The sequence below is a fragment of the Molothrus ater genome, chromosome 10 (genome assembly GCF_012460135.2).
Source record: "Molothrus ater isolate BHLD 08-10-18 breed brown headed cowbird chromosome 10, BPBGC_Mater_1.1, whole genome shotgun sequence".
Classification (NCBI taxonomy): Eukaryota; Metazoa; Chordata; class Aves; order Passeriformes; family Icteridae; genus Molothrus; species Molothrus ater.
The window spans coordinates 24224388-24245782 of record NC_050487.2 but is presented as its reverse complement, the minus strand read 5'-3'; the positions used below and the strand labels follow the sequence as shown (position 1 = coordinate 24245782).

The window sequence follows — 21395 nt, the reverse complement described above, 5'->3', positions numbered from 1 at the left end:
TTGACTTAATTAAAAAAAAAAAATTTAATCACCAGCTTCTTTAAGGAATTTTGGAATTTTACTTCCTGATTTCACACTTCTGATGATGAAAAATGTTTTCTCCCAGCAGGAAAGAAAACACCAGGAGGGTGTGGAATGCTGCTTCCCTGAGTTTATTGGGGGCTGAGGGGAAAAGCTTCAGTCAGGAAATCAGACTTAGTTGTGTAAAATGCTGGAATCTGGGAAGCTGACATCACCCACCTGAAAACATCCAGGGCAAGCTGTTGTGTGAAATCCTTGAACTGTTCCCAATTACAGCTCCAGGATTGTGAAAACCACCCCAAGTATGACAGAACAGCCACCCCAGAGCCTCTGTTCCTCAGGAACGTGGTGTTCTTGGGAAGGATTTCATTTATCCCGCCACAAACCTGGCTGGTGGGGGAAAAGGGTGACTTTGGGACAGTTTGGGACATTGCAGTGAGCAGAGGTGGGACACTGATGGAGCTGCTGGGAGCCCAGCTGGAGAATTCAGTGGCCCAAACAAAGCTGTGACTTTGTGGTGGGACAGGACATGGCAGGAATGTCACAGGAGCTGTCCCCAGCATGGGGATGAATCCCCAAGGAGCCTCCTGGCTCTGCAGGTCTGCTTTGATTGGAGCTGACAGAGAAGGTGGAAATTTGGGCTCCAACAGCAGCAGAAAGAAAACCCAGCCTCGACCCTGAGTGATGGCATTTGGTTTATTGGAGATGTGAGTTAAAAATCAGCATGATTCTAGCCCAAAACATGGCAAAAGATTAGTAGGCAAATCTCTCAGTGACAGACTAACACTTTGCTCATGATTTGTATCCAAATATATTAATTTTGTTTACAAACTGTTAAGTAACAGTTAATTAGTGACATCAAATCAACTGCTGTATGTTCATCTGTGTATATATGGAGTAGCAGAGGGTTCAGGCAGAGCTGCAGAACTTGAATCTCGCCGTTGAAGAAGTGACAGGAGTGGATTTTGGCACAGAACAATCAGTGAAACCACTCCCAGTCACTGCCTTGCACGGAAGGACCATCCCAGCTCCAGGTCTGTCAGCACACGGATTTGCTGACTGCATCCATATCCACAAAAGTGAGGATTTCACTTAAAAACTGGCTCCCTTTTCAGCTGAAGGCCCAGCAGCTGATCCAGACTCTGCCCCAGATCCCTGCTCTGCCCCGTGGCCCTCGGGAGCACAGAAATGTTTCACCTTCAGGGGCTGCCCGGGGAGCCACGTCAGGCGCATGTGGCAGGAAATGATTTCCTGGAGAGGGATTTAAACACAGATCTGATCATCCCGGGGCAGCTCCTCAGCCCCATCCCGGGGCAGCTCCTCAGCCCCATCCTGGCCCAGCTCAGCCCCATCCTGGCCCAGCTCAGCCCCATCCCGGGGCAGCTCAGCCCCATCCTTGCCCAGCTCAGCCCCATCCCGGGGCAGCTCAGCCCCATCCCGGTGCAGCTCCTCAGCCCCATCCCGGGGCAGCTCAGCCCCATCCCGGCCCAGCTCAGCCCCATCCCGGGGCAGCTCAGCCCCATCCTGGCCCAGCTCAGCCCCATCCCGGGGCAGCTCAGCCCCATCCCGGTGCAGCTCCTCAGCCCCATCCCGGTGCAGCTCCTCAGCCCCATCCCGAGGCAGCTCCTCAGCCCCATCCCGGTGCAGCTCCTCAGCCCCATCCCGGTGCAGCTCCTCAGCCCCATCCCGGGGCAGCTCCTCAGCCCCATCCCGGCGCACCTCAGCCCCATCCTGGTGCACCTCAGCCCCTGCTGCAGGAGGGGCTGTTCACGTGCACTTCCTTACCTGGGTTGGCATTTCATGCAGGAGCACCGTGTAGTCAAACTCAATAAAATCGTCTTTCCTGATCTGGGCAGGTGTAGAAAAAGGGAAGAATTATTAGGAACACAGCTTAATATTGTTAAAATCCAATGTCTGCTGTGATTTACTGGAGCTCGGGGAAGGAGGTGAGCAGGGCCCCGTGGCTGTGGTTGCTGGCTGCAGTCAGATGGGTTTTGATTGTGGAAAGATGGAATTAGGAGCCCTTCCTGCATGGAATGTTTGAGGACACCAAGAGCTGTGTGGCTCTGCAGCCTGTCTGCACTGAAACCAGGTGCTAATTAATTGAATTTAACCCTCAATTACATCTGAGAATTGCATGAACCTTCCTCCATAGAGATGCTGAATAGCTGAGGAGCCAAAGCCGGGTGCTGCCCGTGGATCCCAGCTGGCTGAGGGCTCTGGAAGTGCTCTGGATGTGCTGCAGCCTTGGAGCTGCTGCCCAGAATGGGTGTGAGCAGGGGGCAGAGGCTCAGGGACTGCAGCCCCTGCAGAGCCTCCCCTGCAGATCCAGTCAGGACAATTTTCCCAGCAAAACCTGGGGAAGTGCTCGTGCAGAGGTGGAGCTGCTGGTGAGGAGCAGGCCCTGGGATCTGGGGAAACGCCCTCAGAGGGGGCTCTGTGCTGCCCCCAGGCCCCCCTGCCCCACTCACCCACTGCTTCACAGACTTCACTTGGGCCAGGAAGTATCCCAAGGTCTCCGTGGACTTTTCCCACATGATGGAGCTGCTGCCAGCCACAGCCAGAGCCCACACTGGCTCCAGGGCAGGCTCAATGTTGCCATAGCTGTCTGCAAGGCAAGGAGAAAGAGAAAATAATATTAATTCTGGCTGGGCAGCAGAAGAATGATGAACCTCAGAGCAGTTTTGCCTGGCACAGCAGCATTCCTGCATGGGGCTCCTCCCTCTGATGTGTCACAGGGAGGGGGATGATGCTGAACCTGCAGTCCCAGGGGAGTATGAAGTGTGGCACAGCTGACACTGCCAAGAGAGGGATCCCCATGATGAGGTGAGAAACCCAAAAATGCACAGTAATGGGAGTCCTTACCCAGCTGGGAGAAAAGATGGGATTTTTCCAGGATGGAAAATTGTGTTGGTCATCCTCAGTGAGTTTCCAACCACAGCTGGGGAGGTGTGTGGGTTTGGGCACTTGTTATTCCTGGAGGACAATCTGCATTGATTGGACTTGGAAATGGTGTGGAGCTGCTTTTAAACCCAAACCACCCTCACAGGATGGGGCTGAGTGCCAGTGGTAAATCCAGAGGGGCTCTGTTCTCCCAAAAACCCCTGGGCAGGTGGGAGTGCTCTGACAGCAGGAGGGGCTGGGGGTGCTGCTGTCAGCAATGTGTCTCCTTTTCAAATGCTGCTGTCCTTCATGCCCTTTGAGATAAAGTGAAATACAGGTGAATATTGGGAGGAATATACCTGGAATGTTGTTTGCAGTTATTGGCTTGCTTTGGTGCCTGATCCTTTGGTAAAATGTGTTGTCCTCCTCCTGGATTTCCTTCTGGTCTTTGGTGGGGGAGCACTTGATGCTGACAACAGGACGAGACTTTTTCTTTGGGAAGAGCACTGTAGCCAGGCAGTTCCCAGCTTCTTCCTGTCAAGGGAGAGTTTAAAAGTGTTCTTTTAATCAAGATTTTATCTACCAGCAACTCACTCTTTGTATGAAGCTGTTCAGGGATTAGGAAAGTGTCAAGGAGGATTTTATTTGTCTTTTTTCCAGGAACGAGGTTAAAACCACAAGGCTAAAGGGATTTAACAGAAGGTTTTAATTAATGCTTGTCCTGCTTTCAGGACATGACAACGCTCTAAGTCATCCTGGAAATATGTTTGTGAGAGCTCAAAAAACAACATTAATTGATAACAGGGACTTTCATTGTGCCAGCCTTGAAACAAAAATAATCTAAGGCTTCACAGTAAGTTCTGAAAATCATTTGAATTCCACAAAGTGTGTGTGAAGGAAGAGAGCAGTAAAATGCTGCTGACAGCTGGGGCAGAGTGAATGGAGGGGGTGGAATTGGAAAGACCATGGAGCTGTCAACTCCTGATTCCCATTCTGGGGTGTGGACAGCAGGAAAATGAGGACCTGAGAGGGGGAATGGGGAGCACAGAAGGGGAACAGGGCCCACACTGTCACACTGTCACCCAGCTTGGGCCACTGCACAGTTCCACTCAGGCCTTTGGTTGCCTCAATGACTTGAGCAAGAATTCCCTTTGGGATTGAGGCCTGGTGATCACTCAGGTGAGCCCTGGGGCAAAGACAGGCAGGGAGGAGCAGCAAGGCCTTTCCATGGTGGCAGATCCATTTGGGACACACATGGCCCTGTTTTGGAGCTGCTGGGGTGGATTTGATGCCCAGGCTGAGGAGGAAGAGCAGGAACTCACCCCAGTCCTGTAGTCCTCAGTGCTGAACTGCAGGTAATACTTGTGGCCAGACTCTGGGATGTTCTGGAAGAGAGAAGATGGGGCCAGCAGTGGAATTAAAACCTTATGTGCTGCAAGGAGCTCTGAGGAGGGAAGGTCCTTCTGAAATTCCCTGGTTTGGAGTGCAGCATCACTGATTTTTAGTCCTTCTTGGTGTTGAAGTCCAATTCTAGCTGTTGGCAGGACCCAAAGCAAACCTTTGTGTGTTATTTATCTGACCCTGAGCCTCCCTGTTCCCAGCACTTTTCCCAGGAAATGTCCAATGGTACCAGGTGAGTGGAGTTTCATACCCACAGCAGATCCTCAGCTCAGCACCTGCCTGTGGTACCTGCAGAGAGCTGGGAAATGCAGGTAAACCATTGCTTCAGTCTCTCTGTTTTATTAAAATCTCCTCCTGGAGCTTTAGGATGAGGCAAGTCCAGTGTGAAGCCAAATCTCACCATGAAGGAGGTGCAGGAAACAGAGAGGATGAGCTCAGACTTTCTGATAATTTCTTCTCTGCATCCTCCTTCTCCCCTTCTGCCCTTTTTGTGTATGGCCTCAAGCACTGTCCTGGAAGTCACAGTGGGACCTGGGCAGAGTAGTGAAAGGGACTTTGTGAAATGCAGGGTCACCAAAGAAGGAGTGATTGCAGTGGAATTAGGTCTGGAAGGGTCTCACCTCGTGCAATAACCACATTTAAGTCCAAGGTTCTGACTGCTGTAAAGCCACCCAAGAGGTGTTATTGCTATGGTTTGTAACACCCCTAACCTGGTGAAATCTGGGGATTTTTACAGTGACCCAGGATTGCTCCTGTGTACCATCAGTCCTGCGGGTGAGAGACGCTGCACTAGTCAGCAGGACCTTTCTAAAAGAGCACAGAATTCTCTGTTTCTGGGGGTTTTGAAGCAGGGATTCCCTCCTGATTTGCAACAACTCCCCCACAGTACTGCTAGTAGCTACTACCACCCTACTACTGCTGCCTAGACAGCTTTCAAATGATGCTACACAGCTAGAACAAATATTGAGTCTGGTGTGAACACCTGAGGCTTCCTGAGCTCGCCAGGGAGAGGGGAGAAACTCCATTGGGTACAAAATAATTGTACAGAAGTGTTTGCAGTCCCGAAGGAAAACTTTTATTTCCACCATTTTCCCCCACTCCCATCCCCAAATGCTGTTACCCAATGCCAGAGTGTGGGCTGAGCAGAGCTCAGGGGTGTCTGGCAACCCCCAGGGAAGCGGCCAAAGATAAAAGTGTCCAAAAGAGAAGAAAACAAGTGAGTAATTCATTTTTCCACTCAATATCTGGGTCACGGGATTCTTTTACATCTGGGCTCCAAATTACTGCAACTTTCCTGACAGATCTTTAGTCCTGGGAAGGCCAAAACAGCAATTTCAGAGCAGCTTCACTGCAGGTCCCGAGGAATCAGTTTGCAATCAGTTTGCAATCAGTTTGCACTTCCTTCTGTCCCCCTCTGTTTCCCCACAGGATTTTCCCCTGGGATCAGTTTTTGCCTGGATCACTGAGCTGGGAAAAGGAGTCAGAGCTGCCCCTGCCGTGGGCTCTGCCTTTCCCAGCCAGCGTGGGCTCTGACTGCTGGACACTGGTGGAACATTTCTAATTCATTGCTGGTACCAGGGAGCAGAGCTGTGGTGTTGCTGCTGTGTCCAGCTGAGGCTGTCAAATGTCCACCTGGGGGTTTGAAAACTGGATTTTCTAGTCCAGTATAAGCAAATGTTGCATGAGGTCACCTTTGCCTTTCCTCCTCACCTCCCTACTCCTGAATTAGGATTTCAGATTGGGACAGGGCACTGCTCCCAAAAGCTTCCCTTTAAATTCTGGCATCTTCATCTGGCACAAACTAATGCTTCATTATCAAAAGTCTGTTTTAAACAACAACTCCAGGAGCTGCTGTTTCCTAGAAGATCCTCAGTCAAGAAAAACTAAGGGACAACAAAAACCATCTGCATCCACCAGCAAGGTAAGGATTATTCCAGGTTTGGCATTTTGTTGCCAGGAAAGGAGGTCTCATTTTACCTGAACTTGGAAGATCTTTCCCATCTAAGGGAGTTCCCAGTCCTGTTTCCAATTACCAGTTTCACCAGCTCATGGGCTAATAAAGTTAGTATTAAATTACAGTGCTCATTATTAAATTCCACTAAAAATTATCCTGATTTTATGAGATCCAGTAATAGAGTAACCAATAGGAAATTAGCCCACTTTCAAAAATAATTAAAAACCAGACAAACCTAAAAAATACCCAAATCCCAATATTTTTGCCCCTTGCCTTCACATAATACAGCCAATTCCTTGCAGGAAATGCTTTTCATTTTTTTCCAGGGGAGGACAGGAAAGAAGGAAGTGCCCACTTTTCGTGCATTTCTCCTCTTGTTTTCACAGAGTATGCAAAAAAAACCAAAAAAAAATGGGGGAGGAAATAAACTGCAGAGAGTGGTTCCAGGGAGCTCCTACAGCACCCAGCACTGAGGAAATAAGGAGCAATTTCTTCTCCATAATGAGCCAGTTATTTTCCTTCCTGTATGAGGAGACAGGTGGCTGATAGGGGGTGGAAAAACCCCTTTCCCTCCCCACAAATATTCACTTATTCTTCAGCCAGGCACATGTGTTTATATAAGGAAATATTTACATGTAGACATATGCAAAGTGCCCAGGAAATACAGAAGGAGCATGTATCCTTTTGGAGAGTATAAAATAACAGAGAATTCCTGTCATAGGTGTTTGTAGCAATTTCACAGGAAAACTTCCATATCCCAGGAGCACTTCCATGCTCAGCACCCAATAATCTCTACAACACAAGGGCTGCATTAATTCATGCATCCCAGATATTCCTGCTTGGTTTGGAATATCTTTTTTGAAAGGGGAGATTTAACACTACACCTTCTTACTCAGTTTTAGGAGCTACACAGGACAAGTGGTGGAAGATCTTCAGATCCTGGAAAGGATCCAGTGGAATCCAGTGCTGCCTTTGGCACCTCACACTGGGAACCCAGAACAAGCAGCCCTTGCTCTCAGGAGCTGCCCAGCAGAATCCAGGATCCAGAATTTATTTTTCTGGGAACCCAGAACAAGCAGCCCTTGCTCTCAGGAGCTGCCCAGCAGCAGGAGCACAGGGCTGGATTTAAATCCCATCCCTCGGCTCTCCAGGAAGGTGATGCATTCCTTCCAGGATCTACAGCCCGGGACAAACATTCCCCAGAAGTTTTCGCCTGATCCTGTACTTCCAGAAACTGAATAAGCTGTAAAAATCCCCCAGACCTGGAGGAGGAGAAGGGCTGCACCCCAGTACCACCTTGAGCATCCCCGGTAAGCTCCCCATGACAGGAAGGCTCTGTCCCCGTAGCTGCTCCTCTCTGGGACTCCTGTCCCGTTCTGCCACCTCAATTCCACGTGATTTTTGAAAAATTACAGTGTATTTTCTGGTGGGAACTGCATTGTCTTTAGATGAAGCTCGTGGTATGAGGGAGGGACTGCGGGACAGCAGCTCCTGAGGAGAGCCGGGGTCCCACGAGGGACGAGGCTGTGGGACAGCAGTCCCTGAGGAGAGCCAGGTGTCCCTGAGGGAAAGGGAGAGGGGACAGCGGTCCCTGAGGACAGCCAGGGGTCCCTGAGGAAGGAACAGATGGACAGCGGTCCCTGAGGACAGCCAGGGGTCCCTGAGGAAGGAACAGATGGACAGCGGTCCCTGAGGACAGCCAGGAGTCCCTGAGGAAGGGGAGATGGACAGCGGTCCCCGCGGGGACCCGGCTGTCCCCGAGGATGGGGCAGCGGCTCCTGAGGGACGCGGGAAGGCGCCTGGTGCCGTGCCGTGGGAACGCGCTAATCTCAGTTACATACACCAGTACTAATGTAATAATTACTGTTAATTGCACTTTCCCAGCGCCCCTTTACACCCCGCCGGCTCCCCGCTTACCTTCAGCGTAGCCTTGCGGACCTGCCCGAGCGCCCTGAGCCCGCCGAGGGATCCCGCCTGGAAGTTGCGGTACTGCAGGGCCACCCGCGCCGCCGCCGCGGCCGAGCGGCTGCCGGGCTCCAGCTGCTGCACGGCGAGGCTGCCCCGGGGCAAGGCGAGCGCGAGGAGCAGCAGCAGCAGGGCGGGCGGTGAGGCGCGGAGCCCCGGCAGGGCGCGGAGCCCCGGCATGGTGCGGGCAGCGGCGGGCACTGGGGCAGGCTCGGCCCCGCTCCCGTACTAATAGCGGGGCCCGGCCCGCTGCTCCCGCCCGCCCTCCGCCCGCTGCCAGCGCCCGCCGGAGGGCCCGGCCCGGTGGCGACTCCCCTTCCCTCAGCCCTCCCACCCCGGAGCCCCGCGGGCTGGGGGGAGCGGGGGGCTGAGGGGAGCCGGGGAGCGTTCTGGGGATACGGAGGTTGAAGATGCAGGGGGGCTTGAGGAGAGGGACCGGGATATTGAGGGGAGCCAGGGGGGTTTGAGGAGAGGGACCGGGATATTGAGGGGAGCCAGGGAGGGTTTGAGGGTGTCTGAGGTTTCTGAGGGGAGCCGGGTGAATTTGAGGGGTGTCAGGTGCTGAGGAGAGCCAGGGGGGGTTTGAGGGGGTCTGAGGCTTCCTAGAGGAGCCAGGGGAATTTGAGGGGTGTCAGTACGGAGGGGAGCCTGGGGCACTTGATGGGGACCAGGGATTCTGTGAGGAACCAGGAGGATTTGAGGAGGACTGAGGACTTGGGGGGCAGCCAGGGGGACCAGGGGTTTAGGGGAGCCAGAGGAGCTTGAGGGGGACCAGGGGTTCTGGGGGGTCAGAGGGATTTGAGGGGTCCTAAGGGAAGCCAGGGGGACTCAGGGGGAATCAGGGGTTCTGAGAGGAGGTGAAGGGGGACTCAGGGTGCTCAAGGAGGGCTGGGAGCCAGGGGGGACCTGAAAGGATTCCAGTCCCTGCTGGAACTGGAGCAGGACCAGGGGTTCTGAGAGGAGCCAGGGGCACTGAGGGTCACAGGATTTGTCTGAAGGGAGCCTGCAGCTCGAGCCAGATGTGCAATCCTGACACAGATCAGAGCACACACAGGTAATGGTTGGAAAAACACACTTAGCTACTTCTCAGCATTACCACAACTCAACGTCTTCCAAAAGTCCAGAGCCTTGCTCAGACCATGGCACGCTTTGCCTGGGACACAGCTGAAATATTCCAAATACAATGCACAAGAAGCATCCATCTCTGGGATAAATCTCACTTAGTGAAGTGTTTGGAACCAGTATAGTCATGTCTTGGTAACATGAAGAAAATCAACAGAGAGAGCAGCCAGATTCCCTTAAAATGATGTTTGGGACACAAGTGGGCTTGTTGCCTTGCTCCTCCTGGAAGCATCTCCTTTGGAGAGACTGAATGCGGTAAAATGTAAAAGGCTGCAGCACTTCCTGTGTTAAAAAAGCTGCTTTTTAATGACCTGCTCTATTACCATCCCAGCAGAGTGGGGTTTGTATGTGCAGCTGGGAATCTATTTTTGTGCTCTGCATGAGTATCGGGGCAGGTTTCTGGGCTGGGACCTCAGAGAAGTAAATCAAAACTAAATCCAAACTCTGCTTAAGAACTCAAACTGTCTCCTGTGGAGCTTAAAGTCTCTTTTTATTACTGGAATGCTTTTTCACTGAAGTTTAGTATTTCTGAGGCTTTCCTAAGTGAGGGGAAAGAGTTATTACAGTAAAGGTATAATATCACTCTTTATTACAGTTTTTTATATCACCCAGCTAACTCTCCTGAATTTGTTGATTAGGATTTTCCCTCCTGAAATAGGTTCTGTAATTAACAGTTTGTATCTTTTCATGCCAGGCTGGAGGGGGCTTGGAACAACCTGGTCTAGTGGAAGGTGTCCCTGCCTGGTGCCAAGGCTAGCTGAAGGACGGTTTTTTCCTTATTGGGACATATGCCATGTTTGTCTCCAACATTTTTCTGGAAGAAACCAACATTTTCTCGTTTATCCTCGCAGTGGCGGCAGCGCCGATGCCCCTGTCAGATGGAGTCCCGAGGCCGGCTGCCCTCCCAGGCCCCGGGAGGGGCCGGGCAGTGCCAGCCGTGTCCTGCTGTGCCCTTCCTGCAGCGTGCGGGGCGAGCGCCGAGGCTGCCGTGGGAGCGCAGGAAGCGCCGCTCCGGGGAAAGGCGAGCGGGGATGGCCGGTGAGGAACCTTCGGCGCAGGGCGGGCTGGGAGCGGCTCCTCCTGCTCACGCTGCCCAGGGAAGGAGCTGAACCCGCCCTGCGCAGGGGTTTCACACTCACAGCTGCGCTGCCTTCCGTGGCGGGGGAGTTTCTTAAACAGAGCTAGAAGCCTCTAAATGCGGCTTGTCCCGAGAAGCCTGCCAGGCTCAGAGGCGAGCCCTGGGCCGCTGCCCCCATCCCTGACTCTGGATGCACTTCCTTTCCCCTCGCCTTCTCCTCCTTTTCCTGCGGTCCCAGTGACAGGGCAGTTTCCTTCCTGCCGAGGGCAGCCCGGGGACTGTGAGTAACCCAGAGGCAGCGTGACAAGGGCGCGGAGCCCCTGTGACAGAGCAGGGACAATCCCAGGGCAGTTTCCTGCGCTGCCGCAGAGATCACGCTGCCCTAATCTGCCGTTCATCTGAATTTACAAAACAATTTGACTTGGGAAAAACAAAAGTTCATGTGCTGAACAGGTCCAGGTCAAGGCTGGGGCATGTTTGTAAATGTGTACAAGCACAAGGTTTTGTGCTTCCACAACATTTAGGGAATGCATTTCCTTTAAGTTCTGAGGGTTTTGGACCCTTAAAAGCTGGAAGTGCATCCTCCGAGAGCCAAGGTTGCTTCAGGCTCTTTGGTGAGGGTGAAATGAAGCTCTGCCGTGTGTCAGAGCTGAACCAGAGGAGCTGAGGTGAATTACCTGACCTGGGGGGATGCATCCCCTGCTGGAGTGAGTCCCGAGGATGATCAGAGGCACAGAGCAGCTCTGCTGGGAGGAAGGGCTGGAGAGTTGGGATTGCTCAGCCTGGAGAAGCTTTGGGGTGACCTCACCGTGGTCTAATCTGAAGGGGCTACAAGAAGGATGGAGTGGGACTATTTCCAAGGGATGGAGGGACAAGACACAGGGAATGGCTCCCACTGGCAGAGGGCAGGGCTGGATGGGAGAGTGGGAAGGAATTCCTGGCTAGGAGGGTGGGCAGGCCCTGGATCCCTGGCAGTGCCCAGGGCCAGGCTGGACACTGGGGCTGGGAGCACCTGGGACAGTGGGAGGTGTCCCTGCCATGGCTGGGGTGGGGCTGGATGTGCTTTAAGGTCCTTCCAACCCAAACCATTCCATGATTCTGTGTATTCTGATGAATTAGAATGTGGTGCAGGGAGGTTTTGTCCTTTACAGTATTTTCTCCTCTCATCCCACATCATTTGCTGCAGCCCCAAGGAGGATGGAGCTGGTGCCAGCTCCACTTCAGAGCCTCTCTCCCTGTCCCCTTCTCCATCCCCTGCAGGAACCAGGACCTTCTGGGAAGCTCCCAAGGTTTGCATCACACTTCTGCCACAGTGACTTGGACCCTTTGGAACTGGAAGCGAGGCTTGGTTCAGGCAGTGGCTCTAAAAGGCATTCTGAGGTTTGCATTTTCCTTTTTCATACATCCAGTGCTTGTTTAGTGCCAATTATTCCTAATTAGTTTCATATTTGGAGGCGATTTCTATATCCCCTGTATACACCAGGCCTCAGGGGCTCACAATCATTACCAGCTGACTGTAATTTAATACAGTGAATTTGGACAAAACTCACTTTATTTGGTTGTGCAACTTTTCCAGTTTTAACTTCACCATCTTGTTGTAGTTATGAACAAGTTCTTTTACTTGATTTTAACTGATTTGGGATTTATTCTCAATAATCCCAAGAATTTATTTCTAATTACTCTCCGAATATTTTGCTAGCTAAATCAAGAATTGCTCACCTTTTAATGCATTGCTGGACTGACCTTACCTATAGGAATAAAATATGGGTATTGATTTAGTGAGGCTCATTTTTTCCAGGAAAATTTGGGTTTGAAGGCTTCTGATTATTTTAAAATCATGGATAGGATTTTTTTAAAAAGAAATATTTGTATTTTGTGTCAGCAGCAGTTCTGTCACTCCAGGCCCTTGCAAATTGTCTCTGTCCATCTTTCCTGTAGCTCCTTTCAGGTACTGGAAGGCCATAATTAGGTGACCCCAGCACTTGACTTTTAGGGGACAATATTTAAGTCATCCAGCAAGGTCTGGTAAGGCCTTTGATGCTGTTTGCATTATTTTGTGTATTTTTATGTTGGGTTTAAAATGTGTGCCAAGGTGCTGCACGTTTGAAATGGCAGCAGGAGGTTTGTGAGCTCTCTTAGCTGCTGTTCCCACTTTTCCAGTGAATTATCCATCAGCACTTGTGCTGCTGTTGCTTGGAGGCCCCTCCAGGTTGAAGGTTGATGGTGTGAAGTCACCTTTAGTGCCCCATTTCATTCAGTTTGGTGTTTTTACTGTCTCAGAGCAATACTTCTGCAGTGTCAGACATCCCCACACAGAAAAATCCCCTTGTGAACCCAGTGAAACAGAGAAGCACAGAAACTCCAAGCACGTCAGCATTTACAGGATCCTCTTTTACTGCACTTCCCCAAATGTTGTTTTGCAAGGAAATTGGAATAAATCTGCCATGACCTTGGGCAGGAAAGTGAGAGGACGTGGATTATAAACAGGGAGTCAATCATGGCAGATGATCACTGTGATACTGATGTTGGAGAGAGGCACAGAACATTGGCAAACCTCTTTGGGATGATTGCCTTTGAATCCTGGAGCTGCTATGGAACAGAGAAACCTTTCCAGACAAACAAATCCCTTCCATGCCCAGTGAGCTGCCATCACCCAGAGCCAGGAATAAACATGGGCAGTAAATAATCCCTGTTAATAACCTGAAATCACCGTGTTGCCTTGTGAAACTGTAACAAAAGCGTGTGGGATCGTGCTCAGGCCTGTTTAAAAACAAACAGTAATTAAAGCAGCCCTTTGGAGCTGAGCTGCTGAGGGGAATATTTGCTTTCTGGAGTGCTTGCTGGCTGTCACAGGGGAGCTCAGCTGGGAGGTTTGGTTGTTGGACAGCTCTTGCAGCACTTCTGCCTCTCCAGGGATGTTTGGGCAGATCCCTAAACGATGGGAATCTGAAATGAAGCCTGCAGCACTGTTCAGGTGGAACTCCTGGCAGATGATGGATGTGGAGGCACAACCCCTCACCCCACAAAACTTGAACTTGTTTGGGGCTGACATTTACTTACCTGATAGCAATAAAAATCCCCTTGTAATGCTGACTTTTTGACACTGATTCTGTAAAGATTCAGTGCACATCCCTGTGAAAGGGTTGCAAGAGCACAATAACTTGGGAGGTGTTTGGTTGCACAATGTTTGGAGAAGGCATTAAATATTTGCACAGCAGGGGTTGATGCCTCAGGGATGTTTGAAATAAGGTGAGGACAGCAGAGGGATTCTCACCAAAATTCCCCAGCTTTGTCTCAGCAGCGCCCCTCTCTGCAAGGTGACAGTGGCCCCTCAGAGAGGAAGGGATTTTCCATGTCCTGCTCACTGAGTCCCCTCTCTGTCCCCTTTCTGTGCCCTGTGCCAGGAGCTGGGGATGCTGAGCCCTGAGGTTCCTTTCATCAAAACCCAGAAGGGCCAGAAACCCCTGTGGGGACAGCCCTGCACTGTCACTGCTCTGGGCACACCCCAAAGGCAATCCCAACATTATTGATTTCATAATTGTCAACATCTCTTAGACAAAATAAAACACAAAAATATTCCTCATTGAGACCTTCCTTGAGTGGCTGGGGATGTTATTTAGAGTGGAAAACAGGTAGAATTTATTGTTCATTCTGTTAGAAGAAGAATTTGTGTTGCAGGGAGATTTTTTAACCTAAATGAAGCATTTATCTTCACATACAAATTTTGTACTCAGGTTTTTTAAAGGTTTGCTCAAAGTTAAACACTTACAGCCTGTATTTATGTCAGTAACTACACAAATTACTCATGGAATTATTGGAATTATTCATTGAACTTGATAATGTTGGAGATCTTTTCCAGCCTTAATGATTCTGGGATTCTATTACCCAATTTTCAGCTCACCCTATAAAGTGTGTGATGACAGTTTGCAGGTTTTTAATTTTACTCTTCTGCAGGATTTCCAGTAACCAGGTGACTGAAGCAGAGTGAGCCCCCTGCCAGCAGGAAAGGCAGGTTAGTCTTCAGGAACCCCCACAATTATTTCACAGAACAAATCAAAATCCACATTGTGATTTGTCTGTATTGCAAAGTTCTTATTTGGTTATTGCAGGCACCACTCCTGGGACTTAAAAATCAACCAGGATTGCATTTTAGACTGAGTATTAGATGGACATGGAATTAAAACATCAGAGCAGCTATGTCCAGTTCTTTAAGTAATTAATGTACATAAAATCTCATTTGCATACTGATGCATGGTTTGGTTTCTCTCATCTCACATTGATCAGTGAATTACCTCACAATGATCTCATTTTCTTGGTTGTGATTAGCAATAACTCCTCCTTTGTTCTTTTCTGCATCACTGTGTGTTCCCAGAACTTCTGAGAAAAGGATCTTTTTCCCCTGGATTAGTCACGGTGTTTGGACAAACATGGCCTTGTTTCCTCAAGAAATGTATCAGCACCACTGTGTTTATTTCTCCACAGCCTTAACCAGCAGGAGGATGGGGCAGTCCAACTGAACATTTGGATGTAAAAACCTGGTGAAAGATCAGCTTTTCCAAAGCTCAGTGTGGGCAGTGTGGTGCTTTTCATGAGTGTTGGGGTGCCTGGCCAGTGTTGATCCTGCACAGACTCCAAGGGTAGGGTGAGAGCTGTGAGCTCAGTGTGCCTTGGATCCATCCAGCAGCTGCCCAGAGGGCTTGCAGACATGCCAGGCTCCAGAGCAGCTTGTGGAGAGCAGCAGAGGGGCACAGCCATTCCAGCAGCTTCATTTCCCTGGGAGGCACTCCAAGGACAAAGCTCTTCCACTCTGATCCCTGGGAGAGGCAGGGAGTTGGTGGCATCTGGCAGAGCTCCCCCACCCCATCCACAGCCCCATCCCAGAAATGGAGTGACCAGGGCTGTGCTCACCGTTCCCTGTGCTCCTCTGAGGAATGCACCAGAAATGCTGCCTTGGGCACTCCTGTTTGGTGGTTGTCCCACACTGTGAGAGTTTTTAGGAGAGACAGCAAATGAAATTGGGAACAGTTTCATGTCTAAATGTCTATTTAATGTCTAAAAGGTGGTTCTGGCTTGGAAAATGGGCCCTTGGTACCTTCAAATGTTGACAGAATCATGGAATTCCAGACTGGATGGGTTGGAAGGGGCCTTGAATCTCCCATTCCCAGCCCCTGCCATGGCAGGGACATCTCCCACTGTCCCAGGCTGCTCCAGCCTGGCCTGGGACACTTCCAGGGACCCAGGGGCAGCCACAGCTGCTCTGGAGAGTCCATCCCAGCCCCTCCCCGCCCTCCCAGGGAGGGATTTGAGTTATAATATTGGGGTTTGGCTTAGAATATAAAACCATGTCCAGGATGGGTTTGTTAGCTTTTTTTTTTTTCCAAAGAAAAAAAATGCCTTCAGACTTGTGGAATTTTATTCTTTCAGGTACTGGTGTTACAGAATGTTTGTATGGATGAAATGAATGAAATTATCCCAGATTAAATAATTTGCTGCCAGTTAAGAGCCTGGTGCTATAATTTTTTATTAAATATAGATCTCTTTAAATTGGTGATATGTTCACAAACACCACAGTGCCACATCTATATAAATTATAAATAAATATATATATATGTGTATTTAGTGAGAGAGATGTAACCCATGATTGAAGTGATATTGTGGCTGAATCCCTGATATCATCCACCTTTCCCTCTGAAAGGATTTTTAATTGAGTATTTAATTGTCCAAACAAATAGAGAAAGTTTAAGGGAAATTCTTAGATAAAGGAAAAAGGGAGAACTTTCCCTTTTTTCTGTGCAAGCCATTGCAGAGTTTCCCTGCAGAAAGCTCCAGCCTGTATTGACATTTTGGTTTCCTTTTTTCCCTCATCCTGGCTGCCCTTGGTTGCAGAGGAGAACAATGGGAGGGGAGTGAGTGCTGAGGGTTTTACAGCACAATCATGGGAAACGCTCCCATCAGCACAGAGCCCCTTGCCCTGCCCTGGGGGATCCTCTGGCTGTGCTCACCTCTGGCTCCAGAGCCCCTTCCCCAGGGGATTGGTGGCCATGGAAAACTCCTGGATTGCAGTGGCACCCTTGGGAGGCACAGGGACACCTCAGCAAGGCCCAGGATCCTTTCCTGCATTCAGAAGGTGCTGCTGGGGGACTTACACTGACTCTAACAGCTCCAAAGGTCAGAGATTTATTGTTAATCAATTGTTTTTCCAGCCTTCTTAAATCTAATGATCAGCTTTCCATATTTGTGGTGATGGTGGGGTTTGAGAGGCAGCAGATCCCTCATTTATACCTAAATTTGATTTAGGTTTCATTTGCCATTGCTTAGCAAGACTCTTGAAAGGGAGGGGAGTGATATTAATATTTCACATGGCTGGAGAGGAAATGCCTGGCACTCCCAGGGGAAGAGTCACAGCACCTGTGCTGAACTCACCCAGATTTTTTGGCAGGAATGATCCAATTGCTCATTGTGAATGGAACAGAAAACAATTCTGACACAAAGCAAGAGAAGCCTGGCTCAGGAGGTGCCATCACTGCAGTCAGAGAAGGTTTCAATGAGCTGGAGGAGGTAACAGAAGTAGATTGTGTGTTAAAAGAAATGTCGGGGGGTAGAAGGTCAATACCAAAAAATCAAACCAAATCAATTCTTCCTTCTTTTATTCTTGCTGTGTTTCCATCTTTCCATTTGCTGTGTTTCCTTTCCAAAGCAAGCAAGGGACGGGAGTTTAGGAGAGTCTGGTTCAGGTCAGTCTTGCTGATAAAGCAATTTGGGTTTCCCTGATCAATTTATTTAATTAACTAAAAATGCAGAATTGGAGAAGCTCTTGGATAGTTGTGCATTTTTCTGCAGCTGGCTGCAGGACACTTTTCCAGACTATTGGCTGAAGTTTGGGGGTGTCCAGCCTGGAGAAGAGAAAGATCTGGGGAGATTTAATTGGGAATTCCAAGACCTAAAGGGAGCCTGAAAGAGCTGGAGAGGGACCTTGGGCAGGGCCCTGGAGTGCCAGGACCAGGAGGAATGGCTTTAGACTAAAGGAGGAGAGATTGAGATGGGATCTTGGGAAGGAATTGTTCCCTTTGAGGGTGGGGAGGGGCTGGGAGGGGATTCCCAGAGCAGCTGTGGCTGCCCCTGGATCCCTGGCAGTGCCCGAGGCCAGGCTGGACACTGGGACAGTGGGAGGGGCTTTGGGGCAGGATGAGCTTTAAGGCCCCTCCATCCCAAACCATTCCATGATTCCAAGCCAAAGAGAGCCTGGGTATGGAGCCAGCAGTGTCTGGGGGCTAAAGCACCTTCCCAGCTGTTGATCTCAAAAGGAATTCCTGACATTTTATCCATTTTTTTTTCTGGCTTATTCCTTAGCTGAGAGGTGATGGGAACAACCACAGGAGCATCCCCAAGACCTGGGAATGGGACACGTTGGGAGTGGGACACTTTGGGAGTGAGACACGTTGGGAATGGGACACGTTGGGAATGGGACACGTTGGGAGTGAGACACGTTGGGAATGGGACACGTTGGGAATGGGACACTTTGGGAGTCGGACACGTTGGGAATGGGACACGTTGGGAATGGGACACGTTGGGAGTGAGACACGTTGGGAATGGGACACGTTGGGAATGGGACACTTTGGGAATGGGACACGTTGGGAGTGGGACACGTTGGGAGTGGGACACGTTGGGAGTGGGACACGTTGGGAATGGGACACGTTGGGAGTGGGACACGTTGGGAATGGGACACTTTGGGAATGGGACACGTTGGGAGTGGGACACGTTGGGAATGGGACACTTTGGGAGTGGGACACGTTGGGAGTGGGACACGTTGGGAGTGGCACTTTTATACCCATTACTGGCTTTGAGGCTTATCCTGAACCAACAGAACCAACCATAAATTGTCGCTTCAGGGCCAGCATTTCGCGCCAGCTCAGAGAAATGCAGGATGGCTGTGGCAGGTATTAAACACCCTGAATAAACCCTGCAGGAGGATCCCAGGGTAACAATGCCTGCTTGCCAAATCTGTCTGCAGAGTGCACAAAGCAACCAGGAGAGCATTGCAGCAGCACAAAGGTTTCCTTGCAGATCCACCACAGGCTGCTGTGTCAGCAGAGCTGGTTGTTGGTGCTTTTCTTCCAGCCCCAAAGTGGGACTGGGCCAGGCACTGCATCCATGGGGATTGGGATGCTGTGGCTGTAGGACAGACCCCCCGCCAAGGCCTCCAGGGAGTCAATTATGCTGTTTGGAACTCATTTATTTTTCCTCATTTCCTTGAAGAAGTCTGTGGAGAGCAGTGATTCATCCAGTGCTGTGGGATGTGTTTGTTTCCCATTTCCTGGAAGCACTCGGTGTTTGGGGAAGGTTGCTGGGCCACAAGGGAGGAGCTGCTGGACACCATCCACAGCCACTCTCAGGCATTTTCTTCTGGGTGGAACTCCCTGAGAATCCCAGCCCTCCAGCTTGGTGGGGAAATCACTTTTCCTCTGGGGCACACAGGGTGTGAGGCTGGCTCTGGGAAATATTCCCGGGGAAGAAAGGCTGGGAATGTGCTGACAGCAGCACTGCTCTTTCAGGTGTCAGTGTAAGAAGCTTACAAAAAGCTCCAGTTTTGCTTGGTGAGCAGAAAGTGCAGGAAAATGGGCTGGGAATGTGTGGAGCAGAAGCTGAAATGATGTTGGGACAGCTCGGGCTGGAGGCAGGAATGCTCAGCAGGGAAGGAACAGGCAGCCTTAAAAGGAAAACTTGAACATGTGAATTCTGGACAAAAAAATTACACAAAGCTGATGAATTATGACCAATTTGCAGAGTGACTTTGGTGAAGTGACTTTGGAAAAGAAGGGATTGGGCTCCTGAGGATGCAGATTTGGAACCCCTGAGTGTCAGAGCTGTGATCTGAGTTTTGGGGTGGTGCCATCCCTCCTCTCCAGCAGCACCAAAGCAGGGCTCAGATGTGCTCCTCCCACCCCTTATCTCCAGTGCATCTGCTGGCTCTAATTCCCTGCAATAATCAGATTTTAAGGAGCTATAAAAGCCCTCATCAGTTGTTTCTGCTCTTTTGGTGGGGATGTAAACTCAGAGGAGCCAAGGAAAGCACCCCAGTGGTTACCAGGCTTGGGCAGGGCCCCAGGGGTGCAACGAGGGTCCTTTCCCAGCAGGCTCCATGTCAGCTGGATCCAGGGAGTTCAGCTGGGGGTGCTGCAGCCAAGGCTGCCCCAAAGCTCCTATTGTTGGAGTGGAACATAAGAAGTGTGAGTTCAGGCTTTGCCAGCAAACTCAGACAAGGAAGCAAACACTCCAGCTGCAGGATGGGATGTCCTTACTTGGCCTGGCTCTCTAAAGCAGGATTTTTATCTGTTCCCTTTCCTGAGTTCAGTTTTCCCTCCCCATTTTCCATTCCCTATCACTTTCCAGAGCCTTGCCCTTGGCACTTGTTGTCAGATGTCAGATATTTGAACTTGGAGCTGTATTTTCTATGAATGCTTTGTGGTTGTGGATCTCAAATTTCCAGGAAAAAAACAAAACAAAACAACCCAAAAGCTGTATTTGCCTTCCAGATAAGAGAGAAAAAGAAAACTTCATTTATTTTCTCTTCAATTTCTTCTAATCTGACTCCATCTCCTGGTTGCCATGCAGGGAGTGGTGGAGTCCCCATCCCTGAAGTGTTTAAAAATCCTGAGGATGCAGTTTAGTCCTGGGTTAACAGCTGGACTGATGGTCCTGGAGGCCTTTTCCAACCTTAGGGACTCTGGGATGATTCTGAAAGGACAAAGAACTTGTTGTTCAAAAGGGTTTCAGCTGCCCTGTGTGTAACCAAAGCAGATTCCACAGGAGCTGTCCATGGCCAGGTCAGCATGGTGGGATTTCCTCCCCCATGCAAGGAGAAATTGGTTTATGTGTGCAATTCAGTCACTTAAATATTGATATCATTGGGAATGTTGTTCCCACTGGAAGCAGGGAGAGGTGAAATCCCATGTGGCTCCCACATCTCTGGGATCCATTCCTTGTGCTGCTGGTAAGGGCTGGGTGGAATTCAGGATTTGCCTAAATGGAAAAGGTAAATAAATATAGAAATGAACCAAGCTGTGAGGGAAAGGTTCTCCAATCTCAGCACAATCTCCACTAAAACCATCTGAGAACTTGCTTTACTCATTTCCTTCTGCTCAAACCAGGTTCTTTTCAAGGAATTCTGTTCTTTTCCTCCTTTTCAAGGACATGTGGGGCCCAGGAGCAGCTCGGACTCGGGTGGTGAAAGCACAGCCCCATTTCCCTGCCTTGAGGGAAGGAGGTGAGTCCTGGAGGTGCCCTAAGAAATGACAAATTTTCCAAGCCAGGGAAGCTGGAATGACCTTTCCTTGAAACTCTGGGCTAGGAATAGTTCCCTTCACGTTTCCTGAGTGGGATGAGCTGGCTGTGGTGCCAGGAAAGGTGAGGGGAGTATTCCAGTTCCTCACCTGGAGCACTTGTATTTATTCACTTGTCAGTTATGGGGAACAACTCTCGTTTCCTCCTCCCAGGCCATGAATAATATTGAGGAAATTGTTTGCACTTGGAAACCACAAGGTGGGGAGGTCAGGGATATAAAAATGCAAAGAATTGTAATCTGTCAGTGAAACTGTGAAATCAAGTGTTGAGCAAGATGCTTCTAAAGGAAACAATATATTTTCAGAATTACATCACAGGGCATTTTTTTTTTCTGTGCAGAATAATTTCTCATTCACTCTTTGAAGGAAATGAAAAAGAAAATTGCATTTCATCTCCCTCTCCAACCCCTTACTTTAACAAATACTTAGACAGAATTTCTTGTCCTCTAATTTGAATTATCAGCTTGTGAAATGGTTTTTTCCTCCCCTCTCCAGCTTGTTTCCAATTCTTTGCCTATAAGGAAATGATTATGCTTCCCCTTTCCCACCTTTTCTCTTTTCCTCAAAATTAGAGCTTTCTGTATTTTTTTCCCTGTGGTATCACTTTCTTGGGTTATGAAGCAAAGCCTCA

General features: G+C 49.8%; 1 protein-coding gene across 1 annotated transcript; it reads right to left on the bottom strand.

Annotated features, from left to right (window-relative positions):
• Window positions 1-703: 703 nt before the first annotated feature.
• On the bottom strand, window positions 704-8419 carry LOC118689896 (ovocalyxin-32-like). Its single transcript, XM_036388359.2, has 6 exons — window positions 8177-8419; window positions 4227-4289; window positions 3264-3438; window positions 2493-2629; window positions 1807-1869; window positions 704-1272 (listed from the first exon to the last, which is right to left on the bottom strand). The coding sequence occupies exons 1-6, from the start codon at window positions 8402-8404 to the stop codon at window positions 1114-1116; spliced, it is 825 nt and encodes a 274-aa protein (XP_036244252.1). The 5' UTR covers window positions 8405-8419; the 3' UTR covers window positions 704-1113.
• Between the last annotated feature and the right edge of the window lie 12976 nt (window positions 8420-21395).